We start from the raw sequence: 16,046 nt of genomic DNA, 5'->3' as shown, positions 1-16,046 counted from the left end.
GGTATGGTTTTTTTTTTCTTTTTTTTTTTGAAATGGGGGAAATATCACCCCAGCTTCTGCATCCAAAGGATGCACACGGTTTTTTTATTAGATTATTCACAACACCTTACAAGAGCAATATAAAAGATCAAACTCGAAGCCACCTCGCTAAACCTACAGAGGGATAAAGGGGTGACAATTCACCAACTCATATCATCCAAAAACCAAATGCCTTCCCTGGCCGCCCAATAGCAGATGAGAAGCACATCCAGTCAAGCAGACTCAGCATACGCCAACGCACATGCCATAGAAGTTGCTACCGCCGTCTTCCTCGACTCCATCTTCAAGAGAGATCATCGCATTGACCATGCCAGGCCTGCCATCGATGCCGCCACGGCGCCAGACGATTTCACCATCCTGCGCATGTCCATCACACTGCATCCGTCCCGAGACACCACTGCATCATGCCGCGGTGACTCGACGATGCCGACACAACAAAAGCACACCGCTCCACCTCAGCACCACCACCATCCGTTGTCTGCTCTGAAAATGATACCCCCAACAGGGAGAACGGCGTTGCGCGCCGCTATCATCCGATCCGGGAGACCCGGGTCTAGGGTTCCCCCTGGAGCAGCCTAGGAGAAGAAACAAAGACTACAGAGACAATGCCTTCAACAAGGCAACGACAAAAGGCACCGCCATCATCTGCCATGACCAAAGTCCGGGATGGCTTTCACCGGCAGCTGCGCCTCGCCATCGGGAGCTAGGCGACGGATCACAATATCCGCCACGGCTAGCCACACAACTAGCCGATCTCCTCCGGCGAGAGAGAAGACCACCACCGCGGTGCCACGGTCAGTGGCACCTGATGCCCGCCACCCGCCACCAGGTCGGCGCCGTCACAACCATCGCCATCCAGGGCCGCCGCCCTTGGTACCGTGATCCCAGCTCTTGAGGAGGAGCATCACGAGATCCACCCCCATCCCCACCCGCCCGGCCATGCCAAGGAGAGGAAGGAGGAGAGGACCGCGCCAGGGTCCGGGGCCGCGCCGCCGCCCCCATCACCGCCCTCCCGGCGAGGTCACGGCGAGGAACGACGGAGAGGGCTGCATAGCTATGGCCACGGCCGCGCCGCCATCAACCAGAACCGGGACCATCCCCCCCCCCCCCCCGGTGCGGAGGCGTGCCTCCTACCGCTGCACCAGGCCGCCCCCATCACCGCCGCCCCCATCACCGGCCGGCGGCGGCGGCCTCCGGGGACGACGAGGAGGAGAGGGGAGGGGAGGGGAAGGTGGTGGCGGCTAGGGTTCGCCTGAGTCGCCCTTGGAGGAGGACGGCTCCGGCGGTTGATTGGTCCCGGTCCCGGTCCCGGAGGGAACTGTAGTTCGTAGCCCGACGTGCTCCCTCCGTCGCTCTCAGGAGAAGATTCAAAGGCCTTTGGAACTGATTTGTCGCTATCTGAACCGGTATGGTGTAGACAGATAGAGAAAAGTGTATCCGAGTTTTTTATTGCGTAAATTAAGTCGATCTATTAATAATTATTTCACCATTGGATTTGTTGCAGCTCACACCGACACCTCGTAGTTTGTGTACAAGGTTGGTAGTCACGCCGCTTACCTCCTATTATATATCGACGACACCATCCTTACATCCTCTAGTGATGCTTTTCTTGGCCACATTATCCATCTTCTTCATGATACTCGACAAGAATCTATTTTCAATTTTCTTCTGTTTTTCAAAATGGAGAGCATAGCCCCGACCTCTGCATTAATTGATACACGCAGCCATTTTATTGTGTAGTATCAAAGTTTAAAAGTATTACAACTTATGAATCACATAAGGTGGACATAAATATTAACCAACGAAAAATAAAAATTTCGTCTATGCATCTTGAAGCCTTTTAGAAAGCCGCCACCCACCATGGTTGTAAATATTCCAAGTAACCTAATCCATATACACTAGTTGCGCCTCCGGTAAAAGATAGGATCACTTGTGGGTCCAATGTGTAACCATACGGATAACATGTAGAAATGAGCATTTGTACTCTTGTTAAAAACAATATCATTATGACAGTCCCAAATGGCCCACATCAAAGCACAAAATACCCATTCGGATATGGTCTTTAGATGCTTTATTAACCTCATTCAACCAACTTCTAAACATATTTATGACATTGGTTGGTGGGAGGACATTAAAAGTGAATTGAATAATTCTCCAAATAAATCTAGCGAAGGGACAATAAAAAAATGGTTACTAGATTTATTAGCATCACAAAAACACATTTCTTACAACCATTCCTATTTCTTTTTAGCGAGGTTATCTTTTGTTAGAATCACATTTTTATAAAGAAACCACATGAAGATCTTACTATTTAGTGGCACTTTAATTTTTCAAATATGTTTGTGCAAGAAACCGTACGCCATTCATCAAATCGGCATACAGAGACTTCAGTAAGAAAGTAGCAGAGGTAGTTAAACTCCAAGTAAAAACATCTGAACCATCACTTAGATTAACCGAGATTAGGCACAGCAACAAACGCAACCAAAGTTCATACTTGTTAGTGGATAAAGTTCGTCTAAATTTGATATTTATAGGAACCCTGTTAACACGTCTGCAACCAAAATGTTTTCTCGGCGCATGATGGCATAACGAGTTATATATTGTTGTGCTAAAGATTGCTCTTCTAAAGGAACCACACGCAAATAATTCATCTTTCACACCAATCAAGCCTTTCCAAAAAAAAAAGGGAGTCTGTGGGTTTAGCCATCACCCGTGATAGCGTTTTATTTTGAAGGTATTTACTACGCAGTAATTTCTACCATACCCCACTTCATTAAAGATCTTAAACAACCATTTTCTAAGTAAGCATCTATTTTTGATATCTAACACTTCCACACCCAGACCCCTTGATCAATTATATTCCATTTTGTTATCCGACATTTACCCTTTAATTGATCATTTTGCCAAAGGGCATGACTGTGACATGACTCTCAATAGCAGTTCAAACAGCCCCAGAAATAAAAAAAATGCAAATAGGTTTTTGGAACAACTAGATACGACTACAGACACCACTGTGAGCGGAAGGCACGCCGCCATCGTCGTCCGTCCATCACCAAAGCCGGGAAAGCTTGTCGTAGTAGATTTTATTGTAGTAGATAGACGGAACGTCATCGTGCTAAGGACCAGGCCCGGGCCGACGGGAGTGCGGCCGCACATGGCCCAAAATTTTTGGGGTCCCAAATTTCTACCTTACCTTTTATATAGTGTGTTATTTATTAGTTAACCAAAAAATTAATTTAGCCCAACTGGTATTACGTTGAAGTTACCTACAAGGATAAAAAGGAGGATCCAAGTTCGATTCCTGTAGGCTGTTGACAGCAGCCAAAAACTCGTTACTTTTTTCTTCTCCGTTTTTTCTTTTCTTTTCCATGTCTCTTTCCTTTCTAATAGGAGGTTCCAAGTTCGATTCTCCTAGGTTGCAGCAGCTCGTTTCTTTTTCTAATCTGCTTTTTTTTTCTCTGTCTCTCTTTTCTGATTGATGCCTATGATCCAATTTTATTATTATTATTTAGTATTGAATAAAACTAATACAAACTACATATATAAATCACACGGAGTATACCTACCTCTTCAATAAATTTCTAGTTCAAGTCTTAAACATGTTAGAGAAAATGTATTAAGATATCTTGACTTCACATATTAAGAGTTATGTAATTAATCATTGCGACTTTAATTTATAGAGATTGAGATAAATTTCATTTAATTGTACTGTATTTCTCTTATGGGGTTAATTTTATAGAAGGGTCATTATGTACATGTACTTCTTGGGATAGGTTTGAATATAAGAGTTTGAGATTTTTAAAGTATTTTCCTAATTTTTTAAACCTAAACGGTTTAAATGCATCAAAAACATTAGATGTAGATATTTTTTGGACCATTGGTCCAGTCAGATTTTTAAACTATATATGTCTCCTTTTAAAAGAACTTTTAATTCGAATTTACCATGAGTAAACGATCATACCACGAGTTTACAATTTTTGACACAAAAAATATATATATATATTATAATTATTCCTTAGTTATATTTCTCTAGTAAGATATGGGCCTATTTTAGAATTTCGCACAGGGTCCCGAATTTTGCCGGCCCGGCCCTGCTAAGGACTCAAAGGATCATCGTACTAGAACAAAAACCATCGTCAACGATATAAACTCTAGATCATAAGAGACTGGCCTAAAACCACACTGTACCAACGAATATGAAATCCGACCGGATCAGCGGGGCACATGACTCAAAGCGCCCTCCGCCATTCTCGTCCATCACCGAAGCCGGGTAAAGCTTGCCATAGTTGATCTTGTTGTAGTAGACACACGGAAAGTTGCCGTGCTAAGGCTCCAAAGGATCAGCGCATCAGAACAACAATAGTTATCAACGACAAAAATCGTAGATCAGAAGAGACTAGCCTAAAACCACACGAATTAATGAATACGAAATCCAACCGGATCCTAGGAGATCTGTGGAGCACATGAATCAACACGCCCTCCGCCAGCGCTAGATGCACCATCGGAGGGAGGATATATAGGGTGGGGAGGACCTTATTTTGACTTTAGAATGTCCGATGTCTCACCATCCCTTAACACAAAGAACGAAAACCTTCCTGCCGACGAGGAAATCCGACTAGATGGGTTTTGCTTGTCGCCTTCTGATCGCCGCTTCATCGGAGCTGTCCAAAACTGTCGCACGCATCTGCCCCCTTATGAAGTTTTCTCTTGTACCATGTGTTGGGTCCATAAAATCCAACACAATTGCAAATGGTGGGAGACAATCCGTGTATGAGGACACATCAAACATGAATTTACATGGTGACAGACTGATTTTTTTTTTTTTTACCTCGCTATGCTACACACCTGATTACCTGAATGTTTGTGGTCGTTCTTACACACCTGAACATGAGTTATGTAGAAATCTGTGGGAGCGAACTCGCATCCACCCCAATGCCGATTTGTCGCTCGCACGGGCCGAAACGCGCGGCCGCCGCACCACCTCGTGCCTCCGAGCTAGCCCCTCACCCGCGCATGCAATGCATGACGACGCCCCTGACGCCCACACCGCCACCACCACCGCCCCATGGCCGGCTTCCTCCACCGCCACGTCCTCCCGCCCTTCCGCCGCCCACCGCTCCCTTTCTTCCGCCCCGGCGCCGGCGCTGTCACCTCCTCCACCGCCCAGCCCCAGCGCCGCCGGCCATGGACGCCCAGCCGCATCCTCGACCCGGGAGACGACGTCGTCCTCAGCTGGAACCGCCTCTTCCTCGTCACCTGCATGGTCGGCCTCTTCGTCGACCCCATGTACTTCTACCTCCTCTACACCGGCACCGTCACCTGCGTCAATATCGACATGAAAATCGGCGTCGTCGTCACCGCCGTCCGCACCGTCGCCGACCTCTTCTACCTCGCGCACATGATCCTCAAGTTCCGGACCGCATTCGTCGCGCCCAACTCGCGTGTCTTTGGCCGCGGCGAGCTCGTCAGGGACCCCGACCAGATCGCCATCCGCTACCTCAAGAACGACTTCATCATCGACCTCGCCGCCATGCTCCCAATCCCGCAGGCACCCATCCATCCCTCCCTTCATCTCCCACTCTCTCTATCATCAATTCCCAATGGCCCATTTCATATATATGTTGGTCTTGACGTGTATTAATTTCAGAGAAAAATGATATCTCTTCATTGTGATTGCATCGAAAGCTGTTCAAATTTTCGACATGCAATCAATAACCCTGCGTTCCTTCCTTGTGCATGTCATGCTTTAGATGCATCCGACAGCCTTCAGATATCGATGCATGATACAGTTTCCCTGAACAATGCTGGAGTTGAATCAAATGACATGTTAGAATTACATATTCAGTTCATATATATAAGCATGATTCTTTCAGAGTCATATACAGGAGTAGCTAGATTGAAGTGCTTAGTGATGATCACATTTATACCATGTTGTGCAGGGCTGTCATATTTGCATATTGTGATAAGCTGAGTAGGTCTGTTGTTGCAGGTGATCATCTGGTTTGTCATACCAGCTGTGAGCGCCTCCTCAGCAAATCACACCAACAACACACTCTCAATGATCGTGTTGATCCAGTACATACCAAGGGTGTTCCTCATCATATCCCTCAACTCCAAGATTGTCAAGTCCAGTGGAGTTGTCACAAGAACTGCCTGGGCAGGGGCTGCTTACAACCTGCTTCTCTACACATTGGCTAGTCATGTATGTCTTCTTTAAAGGAATCGGTCACCCGAATCGTCTAGAGTCTGAAGATTACAGACTCCCCTTCTTCTGTTTAGGGGACTTTCATAGGTGGTGATATGACTGACAATTGTGTATGTATGCAGGTACTTGGAGCTCTGTGGTACCTGTTGTCCATCGAGAGGCAGTACACCTGCTGGGTGGACGTCTGTACAAGGGAGAACGGCACTGCCCCCGGAATACCGAGATGTTTCGTGAGCTATCTGGACTGCAAAACCAAGGATGATCCTATTAGGAAGAAGTGGTTCGCGGCTAGCAACATCAATGCAGAGTGCAAGCTTCCCGATGCGACTTACAAGTACGGATTGTTCGCCGATGCTCTGAATCTCGATGTCGTGGGGGCGACATTCTTCGAGAAGTACCTCTACTGCCTCTGGTGGGGTTTCCGGAACTTGAGGTACGTATAAAGATGGAGGTTATTTTGATGTCTGAACTGAGATCTTAATGAGATCATTGTACATGATGAGGATGCAAGGAATATCTGATTCTGTGTTCGTCTTCTGCAAATTGCTAGTTCATATGGACAGAACTTGCAGAACACCACCTACAGGGGAGAGACCATATTCTGCATCTTGATATGTATCATGGGCCTTGTCTTCTTTTCACATCTCATTGGAAACATGCAGGTATTTATTTTCATATAAAAGTTTTTATCCTGCAGAATGATCAGCACTATAGTACATTAACATGGTTTGGTTTTTGCTGGGCAGACATACCTGCAATCGATGACGGTGAGGCTCGAGGAGTGGCGGGTGAAGCGGCGCGACATCGAGGAGTGGATGCGTCACCGTCAGCTTCCCCTGGAGCTCCAGGAGCGTGTCCGGAGGTTCTTCCAGTACAAGTGGCTTGCCACCAGGGGCGTCGATGAGGAGTCCATCCTGCAGTCGCTGCCGCTCGACCTCCGCCGCGAGATCCAGCGCCACCTCTGCCTTGCCCTCGTCCGCCGAGTGCGTTGCCATGCCGACCGTACACCATTGCCATTTTTTCTCCGAGGATTGTTGGCACGGTGGTCTGATCGTTGGCATTGTGCTCTTCTGGTAGGTGCCCTTCTTCTCGCAGATGGACGAGCAGCTGCTGGACGCTATCTGCGAGCGGCTGGTGTCGTCGCTGAGTACCAAGGACGCGTACATCGTGCGCGAGGGCGACCCCGTAAATGAGATGCTCTTTATCATCCGCGGCGAGCTGGAGAGCTCTACGACGGACGGCGGTCGGACCAACTTCTTCAGCTCCATCACGCTCCGGCCGGGGGACTTCTGCGGCGAGGAGCTCCTGACGTGGGCGCTGATGCCCAACCCGAGCCTCAACTTCCCGCAGTCGACGCGCACGGTGCGGTCGGTGACGGAGGTTGAGGCGTTCGCGCTCAGGGCCGAGGACCTCAAGTACGTGGCCAACCAGTTCAAGCGCCTCCACAGCAAGCGGCTGCAGCACGCGTTCCGGTACTACTCCCACCAGTGGCGGAGCTGGGGCGCCTGCTTCGTGCAGGGCGCATGGAGGCGGCACAAGAAGAGGAAGCTCGCCAAGGAGCTCATGAAGCAGGAGGGAATCCTCTTCGAAGACGGCCAGGGCGGCGACGACGACAACGGCGGGGCTGGCGGCGCCGCCAGCGACAGAGCGCCGTTGCTCGGAGAGTACAAGGATGCGGCTGGTGCGGGCGGTGCCGCGTCCTCGTCGGCGGAAGGGGGCGACGCCGGCGGCGTGCACCTAGGCGTGACGTTCCTGGCGTCCAAGTTCGCCAAGAACACCAAGAAGGGCGCGCACCAGAAGGTGGTGGCGCAGCAGAGGATCGACGACGTGTCAAGCATGAAGTTCCCCAAGCTGGCCAAGCCTGACGAGCCGGACTTCACCTTGCACACCGAAGATGTGCTGTAGAGAGAACACGACCGGCCATTTGTAGTGTGCTGCCGACCACCACCACCACCATTTGTTCTTCGTCTTCTTCTCTCCTTTCTGTCACTGACGCCGGTCAGGATCATGAAAGTGTACTTACGTAGATAGATCAAGCTGGAGATGCATGTTGTACTGTATAATAGTGCTGATTTAGTAAAGTTGATATTACTTGAGTCTAGAGTTTTTTTTACCGATTTAAATGTACTCCTCTGGTGCTGCAAAACATGAGCAATCGATCAGACATACCGGTTGACAAAAATCGCAACTGTAACCATTTAAAAAAAAAATCAAAAACAACATTTTTGAATCTAAAAAATTCTCAAGGAAGCTTACGAGCAAATTTACACATCTATGACCCAAGTTTCGTCAAACATAGATATTTAAGATGTTCAACTTTAAGAGCATCTCCAAGATCACTGCTATATGTGCCCTGATTGCTATTTTCTTATATTTTTCACCTCATGCTGTATTTGTTTGCCATGAGATCACGAGCACTTGTGATTGCTCCTACTTGAGTTAGTTGTGCATCATTTAGGATGTAAGGGGGTGTCCTTTTTTCTTTTGAACTTGGGCTTATATTCATTAATAAAATAAAGTTACAATCACGCTCGGTAAGCTACATCACACAGGATGGAACATATCTAACAACATTTGCCCACTCAAGCGAAACGCCGAACACCTTGTGGGCGAGGTGAGCAAATGGCGTTGACGTCCGCCGTTGTTGTGCTAGCGAGTCGGGGTCAAAGAGGACGTGTGGCGGCGCACAACAGGGGGATGGTGACATGTGGTGATGGTGGGGGAGGGTACGGGGCCTTGGCGGTACCGTCGGTTTCCTCCCGGAGCACGGCGCAAACGTCGGTTTGTTCCGGCCAAATGATGATGTAGTTGGCCAGTGGCGGCGGCGGTGATTCAGGGGTGGGTGGGAGGCAAGCACAAGGAGGTGGCTGCGTGTCGGCGATGGTGTCGATTTTGCGAGTGGGAGGCGATATCGAAAAAGTTAGAGCGACGAGAAATGGTTATGTGTGCCTGCTAAGGTGGTCCTATATGCGAAACCTGACGTGGTTTGAAGTGTCGGCGGCTGCCAACCCGATTGTAGTCTCCGGATCCAACGAGTGCACCGGGACTCCGGGAATGAAGGGACCCTAAGCTAGGCCATGATTGAGAACAACCCTGAAGACCCGGAAACAATGTCCAGAGAAGAGCATACCCCGTCTGCAGGCAACACCGACGAAGAAGAAGAAGATCAACTTTAGATACGAATATTCATTTCTTATTCTTTATCTTGTAATTGTAAATTTTATTTGACTTTTGTAAAACAATGTAATTTATTATTATGATCAATAAAGAAAAATATCATCTGATGTACATTATCCTCTATTTTTAACCTCCGATTCCTTTTAACTGACTTGGATTTAGTATAACTTTATACTAAATTTGAGTCAATTAAAAGGTATGTATTTATATTAACTTGTATTTTAAATTTCATATTCAAACATGGTTTGAATTTCATTTTCAAGGTTAAATTTATCCAAAATAAGAATATCAACAAAGGTCTTGCTGAAATTTATCGCACTCATCTGATGATAAAAATATCAGATTAGTTTGTAAATAATAAGAATATCGACAAAGTTTTTAAAATATTTAGTATTCATTATACTCTCAAATCTAGTATTTTATCAATTTTGTGTAGCTTTGAATACATTGTATTTCTCAATGAGATTTTGCCCGTTCATTATATATATCATACATAACTTTTTGAAACTTTGAAATATGATTTTTAATATTTTTAAGCAAAGAGCTATATGGAGCTCGTTCTCCATTTTGAGTTTCCATTCTTCCATCCCCTAATTCGTGTTTCTTAATAGTTGGTCTTTTTTAGGCAAATCCATTATGGCGGCTGTTATTAATTGGGAAATAGAGTTACATCATCCGCTATTTTTTACAATAACAAAAAAATCGAGAGATTCGTGATGCCAAACACTCACACAGGCCCCTCCGAGTGACTGGCTATGATGACATGCGCTGCCACATTAGCTTAGCTAGGACAATGGTCAAGAACTACCTCTGTAAAATTGCGACAAAGTAAAGTGCACCTTCTCATAAATAGCTGCTGCTGGCCCAAGAGAATTTCCCCGCTCTTCATAACTTGCACAACACCCATGCAATCTGAATTTTCCTCCATTCCGTTACACACTGTCTGACCTTCAAAGATCAGCCCAATCGGAGTGCTCTAGCTTTCGTAGTAGAAGGGTTCGAGATAAAAGGTATGGCACAACAACTCGCAGATATAAAGCAGCCACAATCATCTCGAATAATCACACTTGTACTTCTAGTACCAGAATCACTACAAAAGCTTGCAGCGACATTCAGCTTGATAAAATCTTCTCGTGGTTCAACCCACTCGCGGAGAAGGAGGGGAGGGGGGCTTCTATGCCCCCGCGCTCAGGAAGTCTGGCATTTCTTCCACAACAACTTCGGCTCCCGCGGGGTCGCCCACTTCACAGACATTTGGTTGGCTCGAGACCACTCCTACGAGGAAGCCACGATCAACACCGCCATCGCTTGGACCATTTGGAAGAGGCGGAACGCGCTTGCCTTTAATGGAATTGTGGAAGACCTCTCCCTCGCCTCCCGTCGCTGCATTGAGGATGTTAGGCTTTGGGCCTATCGTTGTAACACTCCCTCCTCCGCCGACGCTCTTAATTTTTGGTGTAATAGCTATGACCCCCCCTGAACTACTCCCTCCTACTCTACTCCCCTCTGCCCTCTAAAAACTGTTGTAATGTTCCCTGGTTATGCTCCTTTCTGGAGTAGTTTAATATAATCGTTCAGGTTGGCGCAAGCCCGCCGTAGTCCAGGTCAAAAAAAGAGAAGGAGGGGGGGGGGGGGGGGGGGGGGCTCCCCCCAACATGCAGAAAATTTCGTTAGACCCCCTAATTTCTTTGCTAAAAACCATTTAAAGTTTAGCATTTTAGTACTTTCGCCATCCCTAACAAATAGCAAGACCTATAAATCTTCCACCGCCCCTGGTGCAAAATTCCTTCCTCCGCCCCTGTTCAACCCAACTATGCAGAGCAATGCACGTCTTCTTCTTTCTTGCTCTAGAATAGTCTATCAAGCCTTCGCCCCACGCAACCTATTACATCGGCTTATCGGTAGCTCTCACTCCCCTAATACTGGCCAGGGAGTAAAGTGCCTCATGGATATATTTCTAGACTTTACGAGATACTCCTAGATTTTTTGTATTTTATATTGATTAAAAAACGTTTTTCAAATGAACATCGATGGTAATAATGTTGTAAAGATAACAAAAGCCGAACACATGCAACTAGTTAGTATTATTCAAAAAAATGTTTATTAAAATAACATATAAGTTAAAGAGGATACTTGTCCATTTTTGCCTATCATTGTTCTAGTTTAATTTAAAATAAAAAGGAAATTATTTGAAATTTCGTGGTTACATGCTAGCATCACAAGTAATATTGTATATATGAAAATTATATTTTTTCAAATATGATTTCTCAAAACGAAAATGTTGGATTTGGACTACAAACAACACTTTGATGAGATATATATAATTTTGTTTGTTTTAAAAAATACCATAATAGTTTAATGTCATTTATAAAAAGAATAGCATACGAGATATTTGTGAGTTGAAGAAAGTCCACTTCTCGTCTTTGTACTATCGAGGAAGTTCATTTTTCGTCCTAAAATTTAATTTTAGTTTAGAACGGGCCTTGAACTCTCGGAATAATTCACTTTTCATCCTTTTTCGGTTTAATTGAGAAAATCGCTAACATGGAAAGAAGAAACAATCAACCAACCGAATTATTTTTGATAGACCAAACCCAAGCTAGTTGAGATGTCGAAACTAACATCTTAATGAAAAAAATAGAAACCCTTGTGTCCCCGAACTAGTCTCTCGCTCGATATATCACACACACACTCTCTCTCTCCCAATTCACATGAAGGCATGCTTGCTTTGCCTATCAACATCGTCCTGCCTCTATGCTCATGCAGTGTCGCCTTGAGTCTTCTGCCACCTGTGGTAGATAATTGCCTAGCTCAACCGATTTAAGGACTAAAAGTGAACCATTCTTAGAGTTTAAGGGCCGTTTTGAACCAAACAAAAGTTTTAGGACCAAAAGTGAACTTCCACTAGAATTCAAGGACCAAAAGTGGACTTTTTTCTTGTGAGTTCACAATTTCATGTCCATAATTCCTTTTGAAAAACTCTAAATTATAAAGTTAAAAATATGGTATATCCATGTGTATGTCATCAGATTCGCTTGTTTCCTCCTATACCCAGACTGTTTCCATCTAACTCATGCATATTAATATCAAGTAATAGTGTACAAAGACATCCCTAGCCTTGAAGTTGAAGGTCGATATTACTTCATACTTCAGTGTTCGAGCTTTCCTTCTCCATGAACAACGATCAATGGCAAACTCTGAGGCCTAAAAATGATTCTTCGACGGCGACAGAGAAGCTGCCTGGCCCAATCCAATGATGATCCATAGTTTTTTTTTTCGGTAATAGTACGCATTACGAGTAGCAATACTTCGCAAAAGGAGAATGGCATTAATATGAGTGATATCCGGCTGTCAATCAATCCATTAATATTCCTTGCGAAATACATTGCTGTTACTGGTGACTGGTGAGATATGCGGTGTACGTATGACGAGTTGAGGACTGTCAGCACCTTGTTCCTTAAGAGACTTACTTGTGCAGATGATATCAATCCAGATACTTTTCATTTTTGAAGGTTCAGTTAGTTAGTTAGTAGTAGCGTTTTTTTTTCACATGATAGTATAGCTAGTACAGATTATAATGTTTTCATGTAATTAGGAAAGGGGTCAAAATCAGCAGAGGTTAACATGAATGAAACATGTGCGTGCTTCGTCAGTCGTACATCAACCTTAATCTCGGATGCATTAATGTCCACAAAAGGTGCAAACGACAGGGAAATGACCTGATCAGATTCACATCAACTGTTGGTCTGTTTGCGTTTATGCAGGCAACTGTTTATCTGAAAATGAGAGCCTGCCGAACTCATATTCAGGTTGATAAAAAAAATTCAGGACTTGGCATTTTGACTTTAGTGTCATAGTGGAAGCCAAGATCTTATTGTTCAACGTTTGCAAATTAACAAATAAAATTTCAGATCATGCCAATCTAACACAGTTGCAGTAAAGGATATAATATGAGGTCAGAATGCATGCTTCCAAATGCAGATGATATTCCATCTGCAGTTCTGCATATCAGATACATTGTACTCCCTCCGGTCTGAAAAAATCGGGGCGGAGCAACCGATCGCTAACGTATAACTAAGGTACGGGCTGCGTAGATTAAATTCAACCCGAGGTAGTACCTAGGTAGGAGTTGTCCTGTTCTGTTCAGGTGGCCGGTAACAGCTCATGTTCCTGTATATATGTGTAATGATGAAACAAGGTTGTTCACCTAACTGTACTAGTTCAAAGTTAGGAGCATTTTTTCTGTACTAGAATCATGTCGTTAATTACTCCTTTGTTTGGCTCGTACGACTTTATTAGCCATTACAACTCACAAGGGGTGAAGAACACACCGAGCTGACAACAAAGACATATAGTCCGCTTGCTTTCCTTGCTTACTCGGCTGCTCAGCTGCTAACTTGACATGTATGCAACTGTTTCATTCGGGAGGGAGGAATAGACAGGTCGAGCGACCGGGATGGGAAGAGCATAAATTTTCCATTTAAGCCATTTCCAGCGGGTCAACGCCATTTTAGACGCTTAAAATGTTCACACGCGTCTGTTTCCGTCGACCCGCGGATGCGAAAATGGTCATGCGTCTGTCTGCGTCGGGTTGTGTCCAACGGCCCGACGCATATTGGCCCCGGGCCATATTTTTTTTTAAATATCGAAAAACAGAAGAAACAAGCAAATAGCATGAACATATGACCATCATATTGGCTCAAATTGAGGTATGAAATAAGTTCATCACATTGTGCACAAGGTACGACACAATATGTAGTTCAAAAGGTGCCCAAACATGCCAGAAATATAGTCTAAAAGGACGCCATGGTTGTTGACAATGGCGCCGCAGATCAGTCGTCTCGCGCAAGGATTTTGGCCCGCTTTTTCATGAACCAGGCCCTGGTGTCGTCATCCATTTTGCTCAAGTCGGCCAGCATGATCCTTGTATCCTCTGCTTGGATCTTGACCTCGGCGTTCATCCTCCATCCTTTGGACCTCAATGACCTCTTTGGCGAGGTTGAGGTATATGGCAGCTGCGGCCTATTTTCCAGACGCTTCTTCTCGTCCCTTTTGTCTAGGGCGGCTTGAGAGTCCGCCATGATCTTCTCCAAGGTCTGGCTCAATGTAAGGGTTGATGTCTCCCGGGAAAGATCGGTCTTAGTAGACTTATGGCCCCGGGGACTAGGTGGACGGGCTTTCTGCCCAGGATCGTCATCTTCGCCGTCGACGACAACCGTTGTTGTCCCATTCTTGACAGCTTCATGGTAGGCCGCATAGCCAACTCTCCACTTTGACGCGTCCTTCAGCTTCTCCCAGCAATGGACCATATAGAAGCCCTTCTTATGTGTTGACTTGAACTTCTCCAAGGCCCTTGGTACCTGCAATTGGTGACATAGACATCCCCAATGTGCCTGCCGAAGATAGTACCCGGGGTTTACTGAAGGCCCACAGGACGAAGAATATGAAGTTCAGAAGCCAAATTAGTTTTAAGGAAAGATAGAGTTGTATTAGGAAATATAGAGATTTGTAACTTTACGGGTTGAACTTAGAGAGTCTCCGGAATCTGTAATGTTGTGTAACACGGTACCCTCGGCTCTGCCTCCTATATAAGGGGGAGTCGAGGGACAAAGAGGGGATCGAATCCATTGTCAACATAACCCTAGTTTCTTAATCGTCGAGCACTTTTCGGCTGAAACCCTCGAGATCTACTTGCCCTCTACTTCCAACTAAACCCTAGTCTACAATCCGTAGGCATTGATAAGTTAATCCCTTGTCAATTGGCGCCATCTGTGGGAATTAGAGGCAACAAGGAGCTGATCTTGATGGCACATTCAAAATCGTCGACTTCGTCCGTAGCAAGCAACGCTGGATAGAGGTAAACGGATCGAAACTGATCTAGCCGATTTTCTTCCTCACCCGCCCTCCCGTTTGGATGCATATGCATACTTGGAGGAGCCTATGGAGATGACGTTTGGAAGGTTCCACTTCCACGTCGAGAAAGAAGGATCGTATCGTCTCGAGGTTCCGGTTTCGACGGGATCGCCGGCTGTTGATTCCGATTTTTCGGACTCGTCATCACCGTGCGAGACGGGCGCGAGGAAATTTCGTCACCACGCTTCATCGAGTCTACAACAAGCGAGAAACTCGTCAAGATCTTTGGCGATATGTCTTTCGAGTCGTCTGCGGACTCCAATATAAGCAGTGACTCTGACAGCATCGACAGCTTCGGCTTCATCGACATATCCACTATTGTTGGCGAGGTCTTCACCGATCTATATGACGGTGTCACCAATCCTGACCAAGGTCGAAGTTCAAGATATCATCAGATCTATGCAATCGGAGATACAAGTAGACCACAGGAGGAGACATCAGAGAACTTCGACGACGCAGGAAACCCATATGTCGATCCCGCTGATCTCACGCGAGGTTTGGGAACCAAATACGTCGGGCCTGGAACGCGAGAGATGGTGCAATTTCCGCAAGCAGTGTGGGACAGAGTTGCAAGAGCCATTGATGGTACAGATCCAATGACTGTAACTGCGACAGCTCAAGAGTTGCAAGCATATCAATATAGGCTTGCCCGTGCTAGAAGGCAACTTGAGAAACAGAAAATCGAGTTAGACAAGAGACAAGCCGCGGCTTC

General features: G+C 45.8%; 1 protein-coding gene across 1 annotated transcript; it reads left to right on the top strand.

Annotated features, from left to right (window-relative positions):
• The first annotated feature begins 5,001 nt into the window (after positions 1–5,001).
• Positions 5,002–8,340, top strand: LOC127294180 (cyclic nucleotide-gated ion channel 18). Its single transcript, XM_051323929.2, has 6 exons — positions 5,002–5,587; positions 6,029–6,241; positions 6,367–6,677; positions 6,795–6,906; positions 6,991–7,227; positions 7,322–8,340. Exons 1-6 carry the CDS (start codon positions 5,105–5,107, stop codon positions 8,147–8,149), a joined length of 2,184 nt encoding a protein of 727 aa, XP_051179889.1. The 5' UTR covers positions 5,002–5,104; the 3' UTR covers positions 8,150–8,340.
• Positions 8,341–16,046: the final 7,706 nt, after the last annotated feature.

This window comes from Lolium perenne, chromosome 4 (genome assembly GCF_019359855.2).
Source record: "Lolium perenne isolate Kyuss_39 chromosome 4, Kyuss_2.0, whole genome shotgun sequence".
In the NCBI taxonomy this organism is placed as follows: domain Eukaryota; kingdom Viridiplantae; phylum Streptophyta; class Magnoliopsida; order Poales; family Poaceae; genus Lolium; species Lolium perenne.
This window is presented reverse-complemented; position numbering and strand designations above follow the sequence as displayed.